Source organism: Globicephala melas, chromosome 6, assembly GCF_963455315.2.
Source record: "Globicephala melas chromosome 6, mGloMel1.2, whole genome shotgun sequence".
Taxonomy (NCBI): Eukaryota; Metazoa; Chordata; class Mammalia; order Artiodactyla; family Delphinidae; genus Globicephala; species Globicephala melas.
The window spans coordinates 24,207,181-24,225,191 of NC_083319.1; the positions used below are offsets into that span (position 1 = coordinate 24,207,181).

At 46.0% G+C, this 18,011-nt stretch overlaps 1 protein-coding gene across 7 annotated transcripts in view; it reads left to right on the top strand.

Annotated features, from left to right (window-relative positions):
* The window catches only part of PTPN3 (protein tyrosine phosphatase non-receptor type 3), a 109,557-nt gene that overhangs the window by 60,866 nt on the left and 30,680 nt on the right, over positions 1 to 18,011 (top strand). For 6 of the 7 annotated variants that reach the window (XM_030859060.2, XM_060300646.2, XM_030859064.3 and 3 more), the window contains 7 exons: positions 1,004 to 1,176; positions 4,224 to 4,358; positions 6,983 to 7,159; positions 12,827 to 12,922; positions 15,470 to 15,653; positions 15,820 to 15,894; positions 17,191 to 17,247. In XM_030859060.2, the coding sequence (XP_030714920.1) occupies positions 1,004 to 1,176; positions 4,224 to 4,358; positions 6,983 to 7,159; positions 12,827 to 12,922; positions 15,470 to 15,653; positions 15,820 to 15,894; positions 17,191 to 17,247 (897 nt within the window). The remainder of the gene's footprint in view (positions 1 to 1,003; positions 1,177 to 4,223; positions 4,359 to 6,982; positions 7,160 to 12,826; positions 12,923 to 15,469; positions 15,654 to 15,819; positions 15,895 to 17,190; positions 17,248 to 18,011) is intronic. The other variant, XM_060300649.2, reaches the window with a different exon arrangement.

Here is an 18,011-nt window from a genome sequence, read left to right on the forward strand (position 1 = left end):
CCTGGCCGAGCCCACTGCAGAGTAGCAACAAAAGTCAGCAAGGTCAGTTCCTTCCCTTCATGTGTTTAAAATGCACGGCGGCCTTGCGTATATGTCTCATAGGAGGAGTCTGCAACTCTCCAGATAACTCAGTTTGGTTTTCCACATGGAGAAGAGCAACTTAGAGGTGAGAGAACCCACAGCTAGTGAAGTGGAGGAGCTGGAATTTGAACCGGTCGTTATGCATCTGAGATGCCCGCTCTTCCCACGACACCGCACTCTGTCTTGTCAGGCTGCATATTTTTCACTTACTGTCACTACGTCATTTCCCAATTTTCCAAAGATAACATGTACCTAAAATGGCTCCACATCACAATAAACTCTTAGGACTGAGAGCACGAAAGCTCAGAGAAAACTAGGACTAGAATCTGGGTCTCCCGAGCCCCAGATGCAAAATTCAAGGTGCCGTAAAAAGGCACAGGATGGTAATTTAACATGAGAACAGAAAACCTGAACTCAGGTAGAATGGAGGTAGAGCAAATGATCAAAATGATTATTATAAGCGAGCACTAGATCTGACTCTCTTTGTGGAAAGCAAATAGAGAAACCCAAAGCATTATAAGATTCCTGTCATTTGATAGGTGAAAGACGATTTCTTCAGGGGAGAGATTTTTCCCAGAGCTAAATTTTGAAAGGAATGTATCAGACAGCCCTTATCTGGTTGCTCCAAATATATTCGACCTAGAAATGTAGGCAGGTGTGAAATGAAAGCGTTCATGAAAGACCACAGATGATGATGAAGAGTAGACTCTGGTCGTCTTTGTTACCACGTTCATAAAGATGGTTAACAAATCCTGCTGCTGAATATTCTTAGAACCCTGTTTTTGTGGCCTAAGGAATTTTGAAACCAGTTTTCTGCTGTCCATTGTCTCTTACTTGATAACCACCGATGTGGGCATAAAATGCTTGAGACCCTGCTCCTACATCTGTGTAGATGAAATCTCTACTGTGTTTTTCCTCCCAGACTGAATCCAGGGAACACATAGTGGCCTTCAACATGTTAAATTACCGATCTTGCAAAAACTTATGGAAATCCTGTGTCGAGCACCATACATTCTTTCAGGCAAAGAAGCTACTACCTCAGGAAAAGAATGTTCTGTCTCAGTACTGGACTCTGGGCTCTAGGAACCCCAAAAAGTGAGTATATGCTTTAGGGACAGTCTCCACGCTAGGCTGAGAAATAAACATGTCCTGGTCACCCCTGGGGAGTAAACATCCTCAGGGCGAGGGACGTCTTTGCCCAGGGGCCCCGGCCCTGGGGCCAGAGCTGCTGGTGGGTCTAGAACCATGGGTGAAAGTCTGCTGGGGCCGCAGTGTGTCTTTCCACACACGCAGGCGCTTCTCCTGTTCCTGTCACTTGCTTCTGCCTGCTCAACTCTGTAACACTCAGAGCCCCCAAGCAGCCAGCATTGGAACAGCTCCGTCATGTCACGCCAAGAGAAGCACAAGGCTGTGACTAAGGGTCATCTTGGTGCCATTAAGACAGCCTCTCCCACTGAACAGTAATTCCATAAGACGCTCTATAATAACGAATGAGCAGAAATAAAGATTTCCAGAGTCAGGTGACTTTTTGGCATATACTACATCCAGCAATCACAAGATAGTAACAGTAATAATTACAGTTGACGACTACTGAGTGCTTACCTTGTTCCATGCACATACTTCATTATGCTTCATTCTTTTTTTTTATATGTTTAATCCTTACAGCAATTCCATGTGTGCTATTATCCGTAGGAATGATATTTAAAATACTTAATGACTAGTAAATAAATCTATACATTTTAAACTTTTAGACTACAGTGTGTTCTCATGCAGTTTATATTTTTGTATATGTTTTTATTCTAAGATGTAGGATACAAGATGTATTATAAATACTTGCCTTCTAAATATAAGATGTAGCAGAAATTCCATATCAAATTATTTTCTAAATTGGTTGGAAAAGTTATTTTTGTGATTTTTATTTTAATTGATGTGGCTGTTACTAAAAATGGTGCCCCTGTCTGAGCCATTATCTGATATGTGGGACTGTATCAGACTCTTCCAGTGACTTTCCTATTACATGGTAATCAGTTGATAGCTTTCTCAATTGAATAAGTAGTAAATGTCTGTTAGTATCAGTGATAGTATTGATATTTATGGTGCTAAATGCTCTGAGCTTCTGATGAACCAAGAGCAAATATATTTTCCAAGATTTTGTCTTCTAATACTGTCCAGTATTTTTACACATTCGGTAGCTCTATTTCTGAACGTGCCGTAAACATAACTTGCTGGAATGTAGCATTTACTTTAGTTGGACTTAATCCTCTCGGTGAGCTGAGAAGTGGCATTGAGAGCAACTAAAAGCTTGGACTGTCTTACAGAAGGCTGGGTTAAAATCTGACCTACATCAGTTTTAATTTAATTTGCTTCTTCAATTTCTTCATCTGTAAAATGCAACCAACACGGAGGATTTTTTTTTTTTTTTTTTTTTTTGGTTCTCCATTGTGGCAGGAAAAACTACCCCTGTTTTTGTGGCTTAAAGCAGTAACCATTATATTATATCTCAAGATCTTGTGGGTCAGGCGTTCGGGAAGGGTGTGGTCAGATGATCCTTCCTCTCCGTGCAGTATGTAGACTAGGGTTTCTCAGTGAGATGCAGCTGGTGGCCGGGCCGGGCTGAGGGTCCGGGACCACTTCTCTCCCACACCGGGTGCCTTTGATGGAATGATCAGAAGGCTGGACCCGTCTGGACCCCCACCCTCTCTGTGTGTTCTCAGGGCCTCTCACAGGGTAGTTGGATTTCTTACACAGAGGCTTGGGACTGCAAGAGCCGAAGGCAGAGGTGGCCGGTCGTCTTAAAGGCTAGGCCCATACCTGGCACAGCTACTCTTGGTCAAAGCAGTCCCAGGCCAGCCTGGGTTCAAGAGTCAGAGAACTTGCAGCCGTTTTTAATCTGCCACTAGGGGTCACTTGGGACACGGTGGGTGGCTCAGTGGCCACAGGTCAGCAGTTCTTGACCACCAAAACCAGCTTCAGCATACTGGCAAATCTCATCCCTCATTCTCTCCATTTCATAGATGGAGAAACTGAGGCTTAGGTTACGTGATTTGCCCAACCCCTAGAGATGCCGCTATACATTTGCATATTGGGCCCTCTGAAACTTATTCGGTATTTTCCAAGCTTATGGGACAGTGGAACACTTCTTTTTCCAAAGAGTACCTGTTAATAACCTGTGACGCATACTTTGGGGAGCTGCTACATTAAACCTTTGAATCAACCAGCTTGCTCCCCTCATTCCGATGATGTGCTCTCAATCAACGGTAATTTGGTTTCTGATGTAGATTCTCGTGGTGATGCTTCTGTGAGCATTTTGATTAGGGTGACAACCGTACTTCCCATTGAAAATTAGTACATTGATATTCTAGAGGGTGTGCTTCGTGTTACCTATGTTCTTGTGGTTTTTCTGTCCTGTGTTTTGTTGGGGTGATGGTTTAGGCTGCAAGGAATAGCGTGGAATGTTTTAATGAGACATTAAAACATTGTTTAAAATTTAAAAATGCCAGAACTGAGTTTCCCCGAAACTGGCTTCAAACTCCATCCTCTCAAATAATTCATTCTCTGAAGGGTCTGGAGAGCTGAGATTTAAATTCTCTAGGTATAAATAAAATTTGAAAGTAACCTTCGGGGTGGCACATTCAGAGAACATGGCCTGAAACTCTGCTGTCTAAGCATATTTTCTCAGGTCTGCTCTTAAAGAGTTCTGAGTGATTTACAGTGACGGTCTCTGCCAGCTAGGATGACAAAGAACACTGGGAAGCATGGTTAATGTTTGTACTCATGCCAGTGTGAGTAAAGTGAGCATTCCTTGAAGTTACTTGAACTGTATTTCAGTGTTAATCCTGAAATTCCTTCTATCTGGTAAGGCTTGGTTATATTCTGAAAGCAGTTTTGTTGCTTGAAATAGTAAGGGCAAGAAAATATTTTTTCACCCGAAGAGAAGAGATCACATAAGGAAAAGCCAGGACAGAAAGGAATCCCTTCTGACCCGTGTACCTCCACTCCTGGTAACCTCTGCTGGGGTCATCAAGGTGTTAACCAGTCATCCGTCAGGGAGGGAGCGTGTGTAGACATGTTTCGCTTACGCTGTCACTTCTTTCTCGTCGAATATGTCAGGGTAGAAAGTGAACCTACATCTGGTTTTTCAGGTCTGTAAATAACCAGTATTGCAAAAAAGTGATCGGAGGGATGGTCTGGAACCCGGCCATGCAGAGATCTTTATCCGTGGAACATTTAGAAACCAAGAGTCTACCATCTCGGTCTCCTCCTATTACTCCCAACTGGTATGTCTTCCTTTTTTTGTATTACCTACCGGTAAACACTTTACTTCTTTTAAAAACTCAATACAAATAAAAACATAACTACAGGTGGCCTATGGTCAGAGTTTACATTTGCATGTTTGTCGCAGAAGTAACTATTTTTGTGAAATGCACAAGTCTAGCTAAACATTTTCTGTAGTGTATGACGCTGGGATGTTCTTTTTTAAAAAGTTATTTGGTCTAAGTAAATCTGAGCACTGCAGCTTACTGAAATGCTGCTCTTGAAATTAGCATATTCAGGTTTTGAGAAGTCCTGTGATAAAGAAGCATGTTTAACTTTATTTAATCTCACATTTCCCATTAATGTCAAACAAAATAAACTTTGAGAAAACATAGTAAAGGCATGTAATACGACTGATGTAAGGACGTGTGACCCTCAGCAGCGGTAGCAGATGCACATAGGAAAGTAGCCTGCCAACTTTTAAGATGATGGACTCAGCTTAAAAAGAAGGAAGTGGCAGGGCTTCCCTGGTGGCGCAGTGGTTGAGAGTCCGCCTGCCATGCAGGGGACACGGGTTTGTGCCCCGGTCCGGGAAGATCCCACATGCCGCGGAGCGGCTGGACCCGTGAGCCATGGCCGCTGAGCCTGCGCGTCCAGAGCCTGTGCTCCACAACGGGAGAGGCCACAACAGTGGGAGGCCTGTGTACCAAAAAAAAAAAAAAGAAGAAGAAGGAAGTGGCAGTTTGGCAAAGTGGGAAGGGCACTGGGTTTGTAACTGGAAGACCCGGACTCAGATTTTGACTCTCCTGTTCGTTAACAAGTTTGTTTACCTCTCTGGTCTCAGTCTTTCCATCTGTAAAGGGATTGAATGACATAATATACAAGTGCTTTGTAAGCTATACAAAAAGGATCAGGTAGAATTATTATTGTTGTTTTTGTTATTGTTATTTTGTTATAATGTTCCTCAAAGACATCAGGCCATTTTGTGAATGCCTTCAAAAGAGCCAGGCATCATTAGAAGGGGAAACCAAGCCAGGAACATTGTCCCAGCCCCACCCTGAAATAAGGGTATGGCTTTCTGTTCATTGCATGATAGGGTGCACCTGTAAATTCTCAGAGTGAGCTACCAGGACTAAGGGGCATTCTAACATGCAGCCAAAAAAGGAGCTGTTGTGCAGGGCCGCTGGGTAAGGGCCCTCTACTGGGGCCTAATGCTCTGGGCAGGGATGGTGATGGTGTTTAGTGTCGGAAATCATAACATGACTGAATAGATTGGTTCTTGGTTTCCTAGATTTAGGCACTCATCCTACAGTAGTAAATTTATGCTATAACGTGGCAGCTTAATTTGTCTGAAAGTCTCTTAGGCAGCAGTGCCAGGGCCCCAGAACAGAGGCCAGGACAGCGTCCAGGAGAGCAGCTGGAGCTGACGTTGCCACGCCAGTGGACTGTGGCTCTTACTGCTATTTATAGGTCCTCTTCTGAGGAGTCACAAACCTTTCCACTCTGCTTTGGACACAGTGGTATTGATTATCGGGGCCCAAGGGGATTGCAAATAGTGGAGGCTCTGACAGTCCCAAGGAGAAATGGCTAACAAAGAAGCAGAAGATGCAAAAACAGGGAAAATGAAATTTAGAAAGCTCAGCAGCCTGGGATCACCCACTGCAGGAGCCGATGCCCAGGTGCTGCCCCAGGTGTCACCCCAGGCATCCTGGGGACATTGCTTCATTTGATTTATTTTCAGGAGCCAGGTAGGTACAACTGAGGCTCAGAGAGGTGGTGTGACTTGCCTCATGTCACACAGCTACTGCTGCTATTGGAGGGACAGGGCGGTGCTGGGGCTATGCCCATCTAATACCACATTATATATGTATATATATATATACACACACACACACACACACACACACACACACACACACACACACACACACACACACACATATATATATTTTTTTTTTTTTGCGGTACGCGGGCCCCTCACTGTTGTGGCCTCTCCCGTCGCGGAGCACAGGCTCCGGACGCGCAGGCTCAGCGGCCATGGCTCACGGGACCAGCCGCTCCGCGGCATGTGGGATCTTCCCGGACCGGGGCACAAACCCGTGTCCCCTGCATCGGCAGGCGGACTCTCAACCACTGTGCCACCAGGGAAGCCCCATAAGAGATACATTTTAAAAAGCAAACATTTCTTCTTGGATCAAGTGAGATTCGCATGAGGGGATGTAGTTGAAATAAGTCTGCCAAAAAACTTACTTTAGCTTCTAAACCCTTACTTATACCATACAAATGAATCAGAAAAATTGTCTGATGAGCAGTCAATAAAGCCTGTTTACACATTGCGAGCTTGAATCCTCCTGGAAGAATAACTCCCCCTAAATCAACCCTCAATAACTTCCCAGAGAGCAAAAACCAGTCCCATCTGCCCTGTTTATAAAGCTGAGGAGCTGAACCCCTGGGCTAAGAATATCTGGGACCACGTGGCCCTTGGTAGATTCTAGTGTAGTAATGGGTTAACTGGCTCTTAAGTTCCAACAGCATCAGCAAAGGCATCCTTCGAAAGGTCAGAGCACAAAGTTAGATCACTGGTGTCTGATAAAATTCCTAAGTAGAATCTGCTTTCAGCGCTTCACACTGAACCTTTCCCCACCAGGCGAAGTCCTCGACTCCGGCACGAAATCCGAAAGCCACGACACTCTTCCGCAGACAACCTTGTGAACGAAATGACGTACATCACTGAAACGGAAGACGTGTTTTACACCTACAAGGGCTCCATGTCCCCTAAAGACAGCGATTCTGAGATTTCTCAGAACCGAAGCCCACACCGAGAGTAAGAAACTTGCGTTCCTCTCTTTCTTTGTGTCTGCTTGTTTGAGCTGTTGAGGAATTTGCTCAGGCCCAATGGCCGTTTAAGAGGAGGCAAGGGCTGGAGCCTGCAGCCAGCTCCCCGGGGTGCTGTCTGCCAGGCCAAGAACATCATCACGCTCTCCCTTCCCCGGCAGGAAGACAGGCTGTGTGCCTGGGGTCAAGAGCTTGCCCTGCTTTTTTTGTCAACAGCAGTGACATACTGTCCACACGCTTGTTAGCTCTCCTGAATAGTGTTCTCGCCAGTTCACGAGCAAAGCCCAGTTTAAGCCATTTCATACTCCAGAGGTTGTAGACATGTTAACTATAGTAGTATTTCTCTGGATTGTCAGAGTTTGACCACTGCAGGATTCCCCGTCACTGGAGATGTGCTTATTTTCTAGCTGTCCACAGAAAGCCTTCTCAGAACCATATTATGTCCTCGGGTTTTTGTTCTTTTTGTTTTTAATGAATAGTCAGTATAAAGAAAAAACATTCGGAGAACATCTCTGATTTTCTTTGTTAAATTTTTGGCAAGGACAGTGTGCATCAAATTCTTTTATGTCCCCACTTTCCTTTTTTAATGTGACAAACGCCCTTCACATTTCAAGGTCAGGAGAAAATATGTCTCTCCTAAAATACTGGCTTGAGTCCTTTTATTATTCAGTAAGATAATATCTAATTCAGTAGTTCCCTGTTTGACTTGATTACCAGGGAGCTCAGAGCTGCATGTCAGGCTCAATTGCATTAGCTTCCCATAGCTCAGGTTTCTGATCTAGTCCCTACTCTTCCTTCCCTGCTTTATTAATGGGCCTTATTTTTTCTCTTGTTTTAATGAATTCACTGTTCTACCATATCTGCACATTTTAGGGTAAGCGATCTCAAATCATTTTTTTGAAGTGGACAAGACATAGATCGTAAATTAAATGACATAAAGTATTATAGGAATGGATCATCTATTAGGAAGTCAACCATGGTCATTGAGTATCCATTCAGTTAAGTCCCATGCTGTGCCCAAAATATAGAAACATATAATGCTTCCCCTAATAGCAAAGGATTAGCAAGAAGGCACTTCAGTTAATCTGTAAATTTGTACCACTCTAGCTACTAGGATTAAAGCATTAAACGCATCCCGATTGTACTGTAGGCATCACAGGTGAATCACAGATCTCACTTCGCACTTAAGTGTGAAGTTGCTACTTCTCTGCTGTCCCTGACCACAGCAAACATAGTTTCCAGCTTTTGTGTTCTTAACACCTCTGATTAAATAATCCTCTGGTCATTATTTCCTTGTGACCTGAGCTTGGATGATGCTTTTGTTGAAACGATCACTATCTCTTGCTCCAACTTGCAGCCTCGCTGAGGTTAGAGTGGAAGGGTGTAAGTTCCTTTGCGTGACACTGGTTTTGCAGTTCTAGGTCTACAAGGGCAGGAGTGCAGGCACGCATGACTTGAGCCAGTTTGAGTCTGTCAGGGGCTGTGTTGCTTCGGTAAAAGGAGAAGGAGGGTTTAGGGAACTGACCGAGGGCTCTGGGATGCCCAGTCACACCCTTCCTGTCAGATCCTCCTGCTGTGGTTTGCAAATCCATCATGGAATTGTGGAGCTTCTGGACCTTCCCTGTCCAGTACAGTAGCCACTAGTCATGTGTGGCTATTCAGATGGAAATTATTTAAAATAAAATAAAATTTAAGTTCAGTTCCTCAGTCACACAAGCCTCATCTCAAGTGCTGAAGAACCGCATAAGCAGTGGCTACCATATTGGACAGCACAGATGCAGTACATGTCCAGGTGCTGGCTGGAGGAGAGATGAAGTCTGTCCAGTGGTATATGGACGTCTTAAAGGGCTACACTCCTTGCCGAGTCCTGCAGCACACTTTGTACACCCTTTGCTGCTCATTGAGGGCATGTGAAGGTGAATTAGACAAGCCTTTGCTTTCAGGGACCTCCAGGCCAGCTGGGCAAATAGCACATTATCAGCCTTCATCGTCACACTGTGGGGCTCTGTCACTTTGGTGAAAGGAGAACAGAGTTTGGGCAAATGCGGGTTCTGAGAAGCCTGATTACAGGTCCTAGGTCCGATCTTCCTTCTGTGGTCTGTAATTCCATCTTCCTTCCCCACCATGGAATTAGAGCATCTAGAGCTTCACAGGCCAATACAGCCACACACAGATGGCTATTTAAGTTTATTAAAACTCAGCTGAGAATTCACTTCCTCAAGCCCGGTTCGATTTAAGTAATTTCTAGCCCTACTCACCCCTAGGCGTTGCACGTCGGTTCTTCCTGAAACTCCTCCGTGAGACATAAAAAGATGTATCATCCTGGGGCACTTTTTATTTTGCAGTGAAATGTTAAAAGTAGCGAATAATGGTGATGCAAACGCAGCCTTCCTTGCCATGTCTTTGCCAGGTGAGCCAACAGTAGATGGCTCACAGAATCGAGTTAGCGGCTGTGCTTTGCAAGTGGGGCGAACAGTTGAAAGAGTTCAGCCCCTAGCACCTCACTTAAGTAGGGGACCCCTTCCTGCTGGCAGGAAGCCACCTTCTGCTGGGTTTTCAGAGGCAGCTGGCCTCCCTGAGAGTCTGGTGGCCCTCCATTGACCAAGGCAAGAAGGGAAGGTTAGTCTGTACTTGGAGAAAAAACTGCGGTGGTGTCTTCAGTGAGTACAGTCATCCCTCGGTACCCAAGGGGTATTGGTTCTAGGACCCTCACAGATACCAGAATCCATGTAAAACGGCTAAGTATGGTTGGCCCCTCATATCCCCGGATTTAATTCGATCTGTGCTTGGTTGTATCCACAGATACCCAGGGTGGGCTACAGTATTTTCAAAATGTTTAAGAAACATTGCACATGCTTTATACAACACATTAGTGTGTTAAGAGGCAAAAGGAAGTATCCTGTCAGAAATCAGATGAATAACATCACAGACAGCAAGGAGAGTTCCTTTTAGAAAGAAGAATGAAGTGTAATGTTCTGTACCCATGTAAACAAGAGGAAGAAAGAGAGAAAGGAAGAAACAGAGCGGTTCGACTTTGGCTCTAAACCTGAGTGGTGCAGTTCAGACTCTGGACATCATCCTAGTGGATAAGTCACCTTGGTTTGTTCCGTATTTATAGCAGCGCAGCAAAGTTTATGGTTAGTTACGAGTCCTTGGCAGTTTGCTTTATGCCCGAGTAGGCTGTCCTCTTGTTACTCTCGCAGACATTCTATGTTCCTTTCCTTGTTTCAGAGCCAAGGCCAAGATCTGCAGAGAAGGAAGTTTCCAAAAACAAAAACAACCCACCACCCAGGAAAATGGGAGGGGGTGTTTCCCAAGGGAAAAAAATGACTTTGCAGAGCAGAAGCTGGAGGAAAACAAATTTGAGGGCGGATGAGGGTTGTGTTTGAAGAACTTCTCCTCAGTGAATGGGGCTTGGTGCCTTTGCTATTTGCCTACTTCCTTCTTTAGAGCCTGCCTTGTTCCAAGGACAGGGGACAGCTGTCAGCTTTCATTTCCAAACTTCTGTACACACAACAATGTGAATATACTTAAATGCTACTGAACTGTAAACTTGAAAATGGTTAAGATGGTAAATTTTATATTATGTGTATTTCACCACTATTTTAAAAAATGTTTTTAAATAGCTTCTCTGCATTGGAAGGAACTTTGGGAATCCCCTTCTTCAGCTGCATCACCAGTGTAGGAATTCCCTCTGCCCTGTCACCTGGTCACCCTGCCAGTGATGGGCAGCTCTCCTGCCGTGTGGCAGCCTGTTCTCTAGTTGGACAACCCAGTTGTCCAAGCTGTGTCTCCCCACAGGAGACCAGCCAGCGACAGGGTTTCATTAGGAGTTTTGTGTCCACTTGCCCTGCACCTTGCCTGCACTTCACTTGGTCTTGGGCCACTTACATGTGGACAGCTGACGAATACCTTAAACCCAGCCTGGCCTGATCTCAGCTCATCATCTTCTGTCCAGCCTGTGGCTCCTCCTGTCTTGGTGAGTGGGGCCACGTTTCAGAACCACCCAGTGGGCCCCGATGGGAACTTCAGGCATCCTCGACAACTCCTTCTCTTCCGCCTGCGTCATCTAGTTTCTCACCTGTTGATTCTCCCTCGTGAACATCCCTTGACCTGGACCCCTCCGCCGTCCACCCCGCACTGCCCCTGTGTAGCCGCCATCGTCTCTCGAAGGGACAGTTGCAATAGTGCCCTAAGTGTCCTCCTGTCTCTAGTCTCTCCTCCTTCCAGACCATCCTTAACAAGGGTAACAGGCTCATTTTCCTGAAATTTATGCCCAAGCATGTCACTCCCCCGCTTAAATGCCTTTTCTGTGCTTTTTCAAAATTTCATGCCTCTGCAAATACCACTGAAGATTTTTTATTATGAGAGTTTTGCCTAAAATGTAGGGCTGGCCAAAAAGTTTGTTCCGGCTCTTCCATAAGATCTTATGGAAAATCCCAAAGGAACTTTTTGGCCCACCCAACACTTTCTTCTTCCCTCTTGACTACCTGTTTAAACTTCTACTGGTTTATCTTTCAGACTCAAGCGCCCCCTCCTCTGTGAAGCCTCTCCTGGCCTCCCACTGTATGCTAGACATCTGAGCATCTCCATTACAGCATGATGATAATATTTGATTCCTTTTCTATCTTAAACTAGACAGCGAGCTCTTTGAGGGCAGGGATAGAGCCCTGTTCACCTCTCCTTCCCCCAAACCTGGCTTGGTGCCTGACACTTCATGATATTCCGTGACTACTCTGATGGATGGACAGGTGAATGGGGAGATGGTCACATGAAGCAGGATGTGGCCCTTGGCTAAAGTACAAACAAGCTCCCAAGTTTTTACAGTGGGTACCCCCTCTGCCACTTCCACGGCAGGCCCCCATATCACACAGCATCTAATCTGCACGCCAAGGACTCAGATTTCCTGTAACGAGTTTGGGTTACCTGTCTTCTGTGAGCAGGTCCCCATGGTAGGTGCTGCTGCAGACTCTGTGTCAATGAGAAATTCTCATCAAAGAGTTCAAGCATGAATTGACGGAAATTTAACAAGTGCTTTCTTGCCCTTAAGTTATCGCAACGTCTGAGTGGGCAGCCTGGGGACAGGTGCATGACCCTTGATTCCATGCGTGATGAGACGTAGAGCTCAGACAGCGGCATCTCTGACCCACATTCCCTCAGCCACCTCCGCAGCTTCTTGAGTGAAGTTTTGATCTCGGGCCCTTGGCATGTATCGCAGGGATAAAAGAGTATCACCTGAAGAACGTCTCCATGTCGTAACACCCATACCACGAAGACATGCTTTCTATTACTCGGTGATCCTTATGTCGGGATCCATGTGAGATATCTGGCTTTGTGTTAAGTACACCAGGAGAGGACTTGGCAGAGGACTAGGGTCTCTCCTGACCTCGAGAAGCTCATAGACTCGAGAGAGAAATGCCACGTGGAATGGCCCCTATTCTATCACCACCATAGCCAGTGCCTCCTTGCGGGCGCCCAGTGAGAGCTGTGAAACCCTCAGTGGGAGCACAGCTTTGCTTGGCTAACAGGTTTGTGTGGGGGTGGGGGGGGACGCGGGGGCCTTTGTCATTTTCTAGGGTGTAGAAAAGAATGGTATGAAAAGCCTCACCCAGGAAATCCTGCCATTTTAACTGTCTCTAACCTTGCTTCCCTTCAGAGAAATGAACTCTGTCCTGGCTTTTGTTTCCGATGACTACCGCATTTACAGTTCTGAAGCGTCGGCTTCTGAGGGCGAGCACCCGTTTGTCTGCCGGTCAGTCTGTCTGTCTGTCTGCCTCTGCCCCTTTCACCCCAGGGAGCTGGGGTGGCCAGTCCCTCCCTGGCCACTCCGGCTCCCCGACGGCAGTGACGGTCTCCCTTCCGGCCTCAGGAGCAAATCAGTTGCTTCAGCTCCCTCCTGCTACCCCTTTCTTTGCCCCTTTCACAGCTACCCACAGAAACCCCAGGGGTTCCCCTCTTCTCTCCGTCCTCACCCACTGGGCTCTCCCCTCGGTTGCACCTGACGTCCTGCCCTGGTAGGGAGGAAGGCCACTTGGTGTGGCGTCTTCACTCCTGGCATCCCTGTGCTGCGTCCAGCTGCCACCTTCTTGTTGCTTCCTGTCATTACATGTCCTCCTCGCCATCTGTCTGTCCATCCTCCACACTGAGCGGAGCATTACTGCAGCCTACAGGGAACGTCTGTACATGGTTGATCAGCCAAAAAAATATTGTCATGTTTAATAAATTACCATCTGAGAGTAAGCTCTCCACCCCTACTTAGAAAATGGGATTGGACACATAATGACATTGAATACGTTATTTTTAGTACTATGGGCTGTTTGGGATAGACCATTACATTTTCTACTGAAAAAGAAAAATACTTTAAAACCTTATAAGATGTCATCTAAATTCTATATAATGTAATTCGAAATTCAGAATTTAGAAATGAAATATAATGAATACAGAAATACAGTTTACTGAAAAGTCTGTTGTCTTCTGCTTTGTCACCTTGCTCTTCTGTTTAAATGTCATCGCCCTTTCCATCGCTCTCATCTCCAGATTCTTCCAAATGTTTGAAGTATGAATGCTATTTGCGGCTTCACAGTAAAGGTTCAGGTCCACCCCTAGAGCTGGAAATGGCTTTTCCTAAACCTCTTTGGCTTTATCTTGGCAACTTCCAAGTTTCCCTTGCTGCCACTAGGAGGTGCTCTTATAAACATCAAAACTTAGAAAAGTTGCCCAACTTCGGGAGAAGTTTTTTTTTTAGCTTCCTTTTAAGTAAATTAAAGTCTCATTTATTTTCAGTCTGAAAACATACCACTACTACATAAAAAAATATCCTCTCTCTGAAATGCCTTCCCATCCAACTTGAAAACCTTAAGGCCAAACTCTTCTCTTGCAAATAGCTCTACTTCTGTACTACTCTGTCACTGAATTTTTTTATTCAAATGAATTGAGATTGTGAATCATTTTGTGTGACTATGATACAGATTTTATATTTAAAGTAAGCTAATTTGAACTTGCTAGGAAACAGAAGCACTACATTAATGAAAACTTCATGGATAAGGACCTGAAATAAAGAGGCAGCAGCAGCTGTCTTTTGTCTGTTTGTTTCACTGAATGTCTGTCTTTGCTCACCTTTCCCATCACTAACCTGGAATGAGATTAGAATATGGAGGAGTCTGTGGAACATGAGGACAATCCCATATTCTGTTGGCTTTTAAAGGCATCTTTTGCTAGGACTGTGGCTCTGGAAGGGTCTAGTGTGGGTGTGCATGAATGCAGAGAAGTTGCGTGTCCTATACCGTGTTCATCCCTGTGGCCCTGAGAGGTTAGAGAGGAGGGTCTTAGGAGCAGACCTGGTGTGAGGAGAGGAGAGGGGAGAGGTGCTGGGAGAGTCATGTTCATCAGACTTCTGTCTGTCAGGTGAGGGGAAAGCTGTGTGACCCTGGGCAAGTCACTCAGCGCCTCTTGACCTGTTTCTTCATCTGTGAAATGGAAGTTGAACCAGATGACCACAGAGGTCTGTTCAGTTGTAATAGTCTGTAATTCTCGAAGATAACGCCATCCAGTAGAATTTCCTGCGATGATGGAAATGTCCTGTAACTGCGCTGTCCAGTGCAGGAGCCTCTAGCCACGTGTGGCTGTTGAGCGTTTTTTGAAATGTGACTGGTACAACTGAGGCACTTTCTAATCTTAATTTACTTAAATTTAAATAGCCACACGTGACTGGTGACTGCCATATTGGGCCGCGCAGCTCCAAGATACAAAAGGACTTATATTAGAGAAAAATAAAATGTATAATCTCAGTGGAGGCATTAATGGATGTCACAGGTGAATAATGTAAACTAGGATTCATATAAATTGTCCTGAATATGCCACGTTAGTCCCATTTCCTTTGGGTAGCGAACTGTCCTGTGAAGCAGAGCTATGAGTGGGAGTGAGATGGAAGGGAAAAGCTTTCAAAAGGGATGGAGACGCATGCATCTGGGTGAGCTTCAATAATTAAGCACCAGAGTAGCTGGGCATATTTCCCTATCACCCTTCCAAAGCAGCTGAGTTTTCAGCAGTTCCTGGTACTACCCTGCCCTCCTTCCCCTTTTCCCCAAAACTAAAGGCGATGACCTTTAGGCCAGCTGGGGACACGGGCAGCCAGTGGACTCTGGATGTGCCTGAGCCCTGGGCTTGACCTTTGGAGCTCTTCTACGGTTCCAAGGAGTGGTGACAGCCGCGAGATGCCAGGCCCCAACAGTCAGTAATGTTTGCTCTGATAAAATATTAATCCAGTTATTAAAATATCTCCTCCTTCCCCACGATGAAGGAGTATATCCGAGAACAACCCAGCACAAAGCTGCCTGACCCAGAAGTCATCCAGTTCTGTGTCTCCATCTTCAAATGCTCCAGGCTCCTGTTCCCCAGATGGCGTCGATCAGCAGTTCTTAGAGGACTTCCACAGGGTGACCAAAGGGGGCTCCGAGGACTCCAGCCAGTACTACTGTGACAAGGTGCGTGACCCCAGGTGCTGCGGCTGCAGTGGCAGCCGACCCAGCCAGGCCTCCCGTGCAGGGCTGCCTTACGGGCGATTAGGTGGTTACGACTCAAAGAAAATAGCATATCACCGACCACTGGAGAAAGAAGTGAGATAACTGATGATTTTCTGACGTTCTCCAGAATGATGGTGACGGCTACTTAGTCTTGATCCGCATCACACCAGATGAAGATGGAAAATTTGGATTTAATCTAAAGGTATGTTGTGTGTAATTTATAAGGACATTTGATGCTCCGAAGCAGTCTTTAGATGACTTTTTAACTTCCATTAGAAATGTGCCACGTACCCAAGGCTGCATAGGGAAATTGGCTCGGCCTTCAGAATTGGGAGCTTTTTTTTGTGGCCATAGTAGCTGCCTCACACCGAGTGCCTGCTCTGTGTACTTATTTATATCACCTTATTGAGTTCTTCTATTAAGTGGTGAAATTGGAATTTTAAAACCCTTTTTTTTTTTTTTCTTGCGGTACGCGGGCCTCTCACTGTTGTGGCCTCTCCCGTTGTGGAGCACAGGCTGCGGACGCGCAGGCTCAGCGGCCATGGCTCACGGGCCCAGCCGCTCCGCGGCATGTGGGATCCTCCTGGACCGGGGCACCAACCTATGTCCCCTGTATCGGCAGGCAGACTCTCAACTACTGCGCCACCAGGGAAGCCCTTAAAACCCATTTTATAGATGCACACTAAGGCTCAGAGAGATGGGAACCCCTCAGCATTGCTAAGAGAGAACAGTGGTTCAAGTGCAGGGCCATCATCCTCCTCTGCCTCCCTCTAGGCAGGTTCTGCAAGCTATGACCTGCAGGCCAAATCCCATCTGTTTTTATAAATAAAGTTTTATTGGAACGCAGACACCTCATTCATTTACAAATGGTTTGTGGCTCCTTTGGCACTACGGTGGCAGAGTGGAGAAGTTGCAACAGAGCCCTCTGTCCCGCAAAGCCAAGATAGGTGATATCTGGCCCTGTACAGAAAAGGTTTACTCTAGAGCAAAGTGAGGGCAGGTGGTCTTTGCTGCCCACCCCGCAGCTGCCATCACGCACTCCTTTCCAATACCCGCAGCCCTGCTGACAGCCTGTTCTCAGACGTCAAAAGCCCTCACGACATGGGGCCTTTCTACAGCTCCTCTCCTCCACTGAAAACCCCCTGTCCATCAGCAGTTAGGGGCTGTGCTTCTTGAGTCCTTCTCCAGGGCGTGTTTGCATTTTTTGAAAGGAGGCTGCTTCCTCTAAGTGCATCTTTGGTCTGTGGAAGGTGGGGATGGCAGTGGGAGGCTTCTGAGCAGCCTTCTTTCTGGTTGGCCCACTAGACCCAGGGACCCAGGAACCTTGTCGTTCCGAAAGGTGCCAACGCCTGCAATTAGAATAAGTTCAAGGGAAGTTTGAGCCCTCCCTTGTGTCAGAGATATCTGCATGTCTTTGTTGCTCCCTTGTGTCAGAGATATCTGCATGTCTTTGTTGCTGTGAACGACTCAAGTGGTCTTTTAATCTACATGTTTACAGGGAGGAGTGGATCAAAAGATGCCTCTTGTGGTATCAAGGATAAACCCAGAGTCACCTGTAAGTAAACATATTCTGTTATTTCCCAAGTTTGCTTTCCCCTACATGTAACAGATTTCTGTTTCTGTGTTCTGTTTCTTTGTTACTGGCAGCAGAGAGTGTGCGTACATGCATATGCACATAGATAGAAGGAAAGAATGGAGGCCGTTTTCCAGAGCCTTGTTGCTCGTTGTGGTCCCCGAAGCTGCAGCACCAGCATCACCTGGGAGCTCATTGGAAATGCAGACTCTTGGGCCCCACCCAGACCTCCTGGACCAGAATCTGCATTTTAACCAGATCCCCGGATGACTGGTGTGCACGTTGAAATGTAGAAGCCCTGCCCGAAAGAAGGAAACTGGGGCTTAGAGTTTGCTGTTCTGCTTGCTCCGAGTGGGCTCACGGCCCCTGTGTCCCTCCCCCTCCCCACCCTCAGCCCTCTGTCTGGGACTCTAGGCATCTAGGAGGTGATTTGCTTTTGTATAACAGTGAGCACCAAAGGGTCCCTGTGCCTCCTAAGAAGGTGCCTGTTTGGGAGTTTTACTCTTAAGCTTGTGGTTTACCTTTTCTTACTGCTTGTGGCCTCTGTGAGTTAAGAAGCCTTTCATTCCCACACTGTTCAATGCATGGCTTCTCTCCATAATGGCTTCTGCCTTTGGGGTTATGTTTGCAAAGCCTTTCTCCATCACAAGATAGATAAATACTCGCTTTTAGCTGACGAATCTTTTTCTTTTTCTTTTTCTTTTTTTTTTTACCGGTATACGAGCCTCTCACTGTTTTGGCCTCTC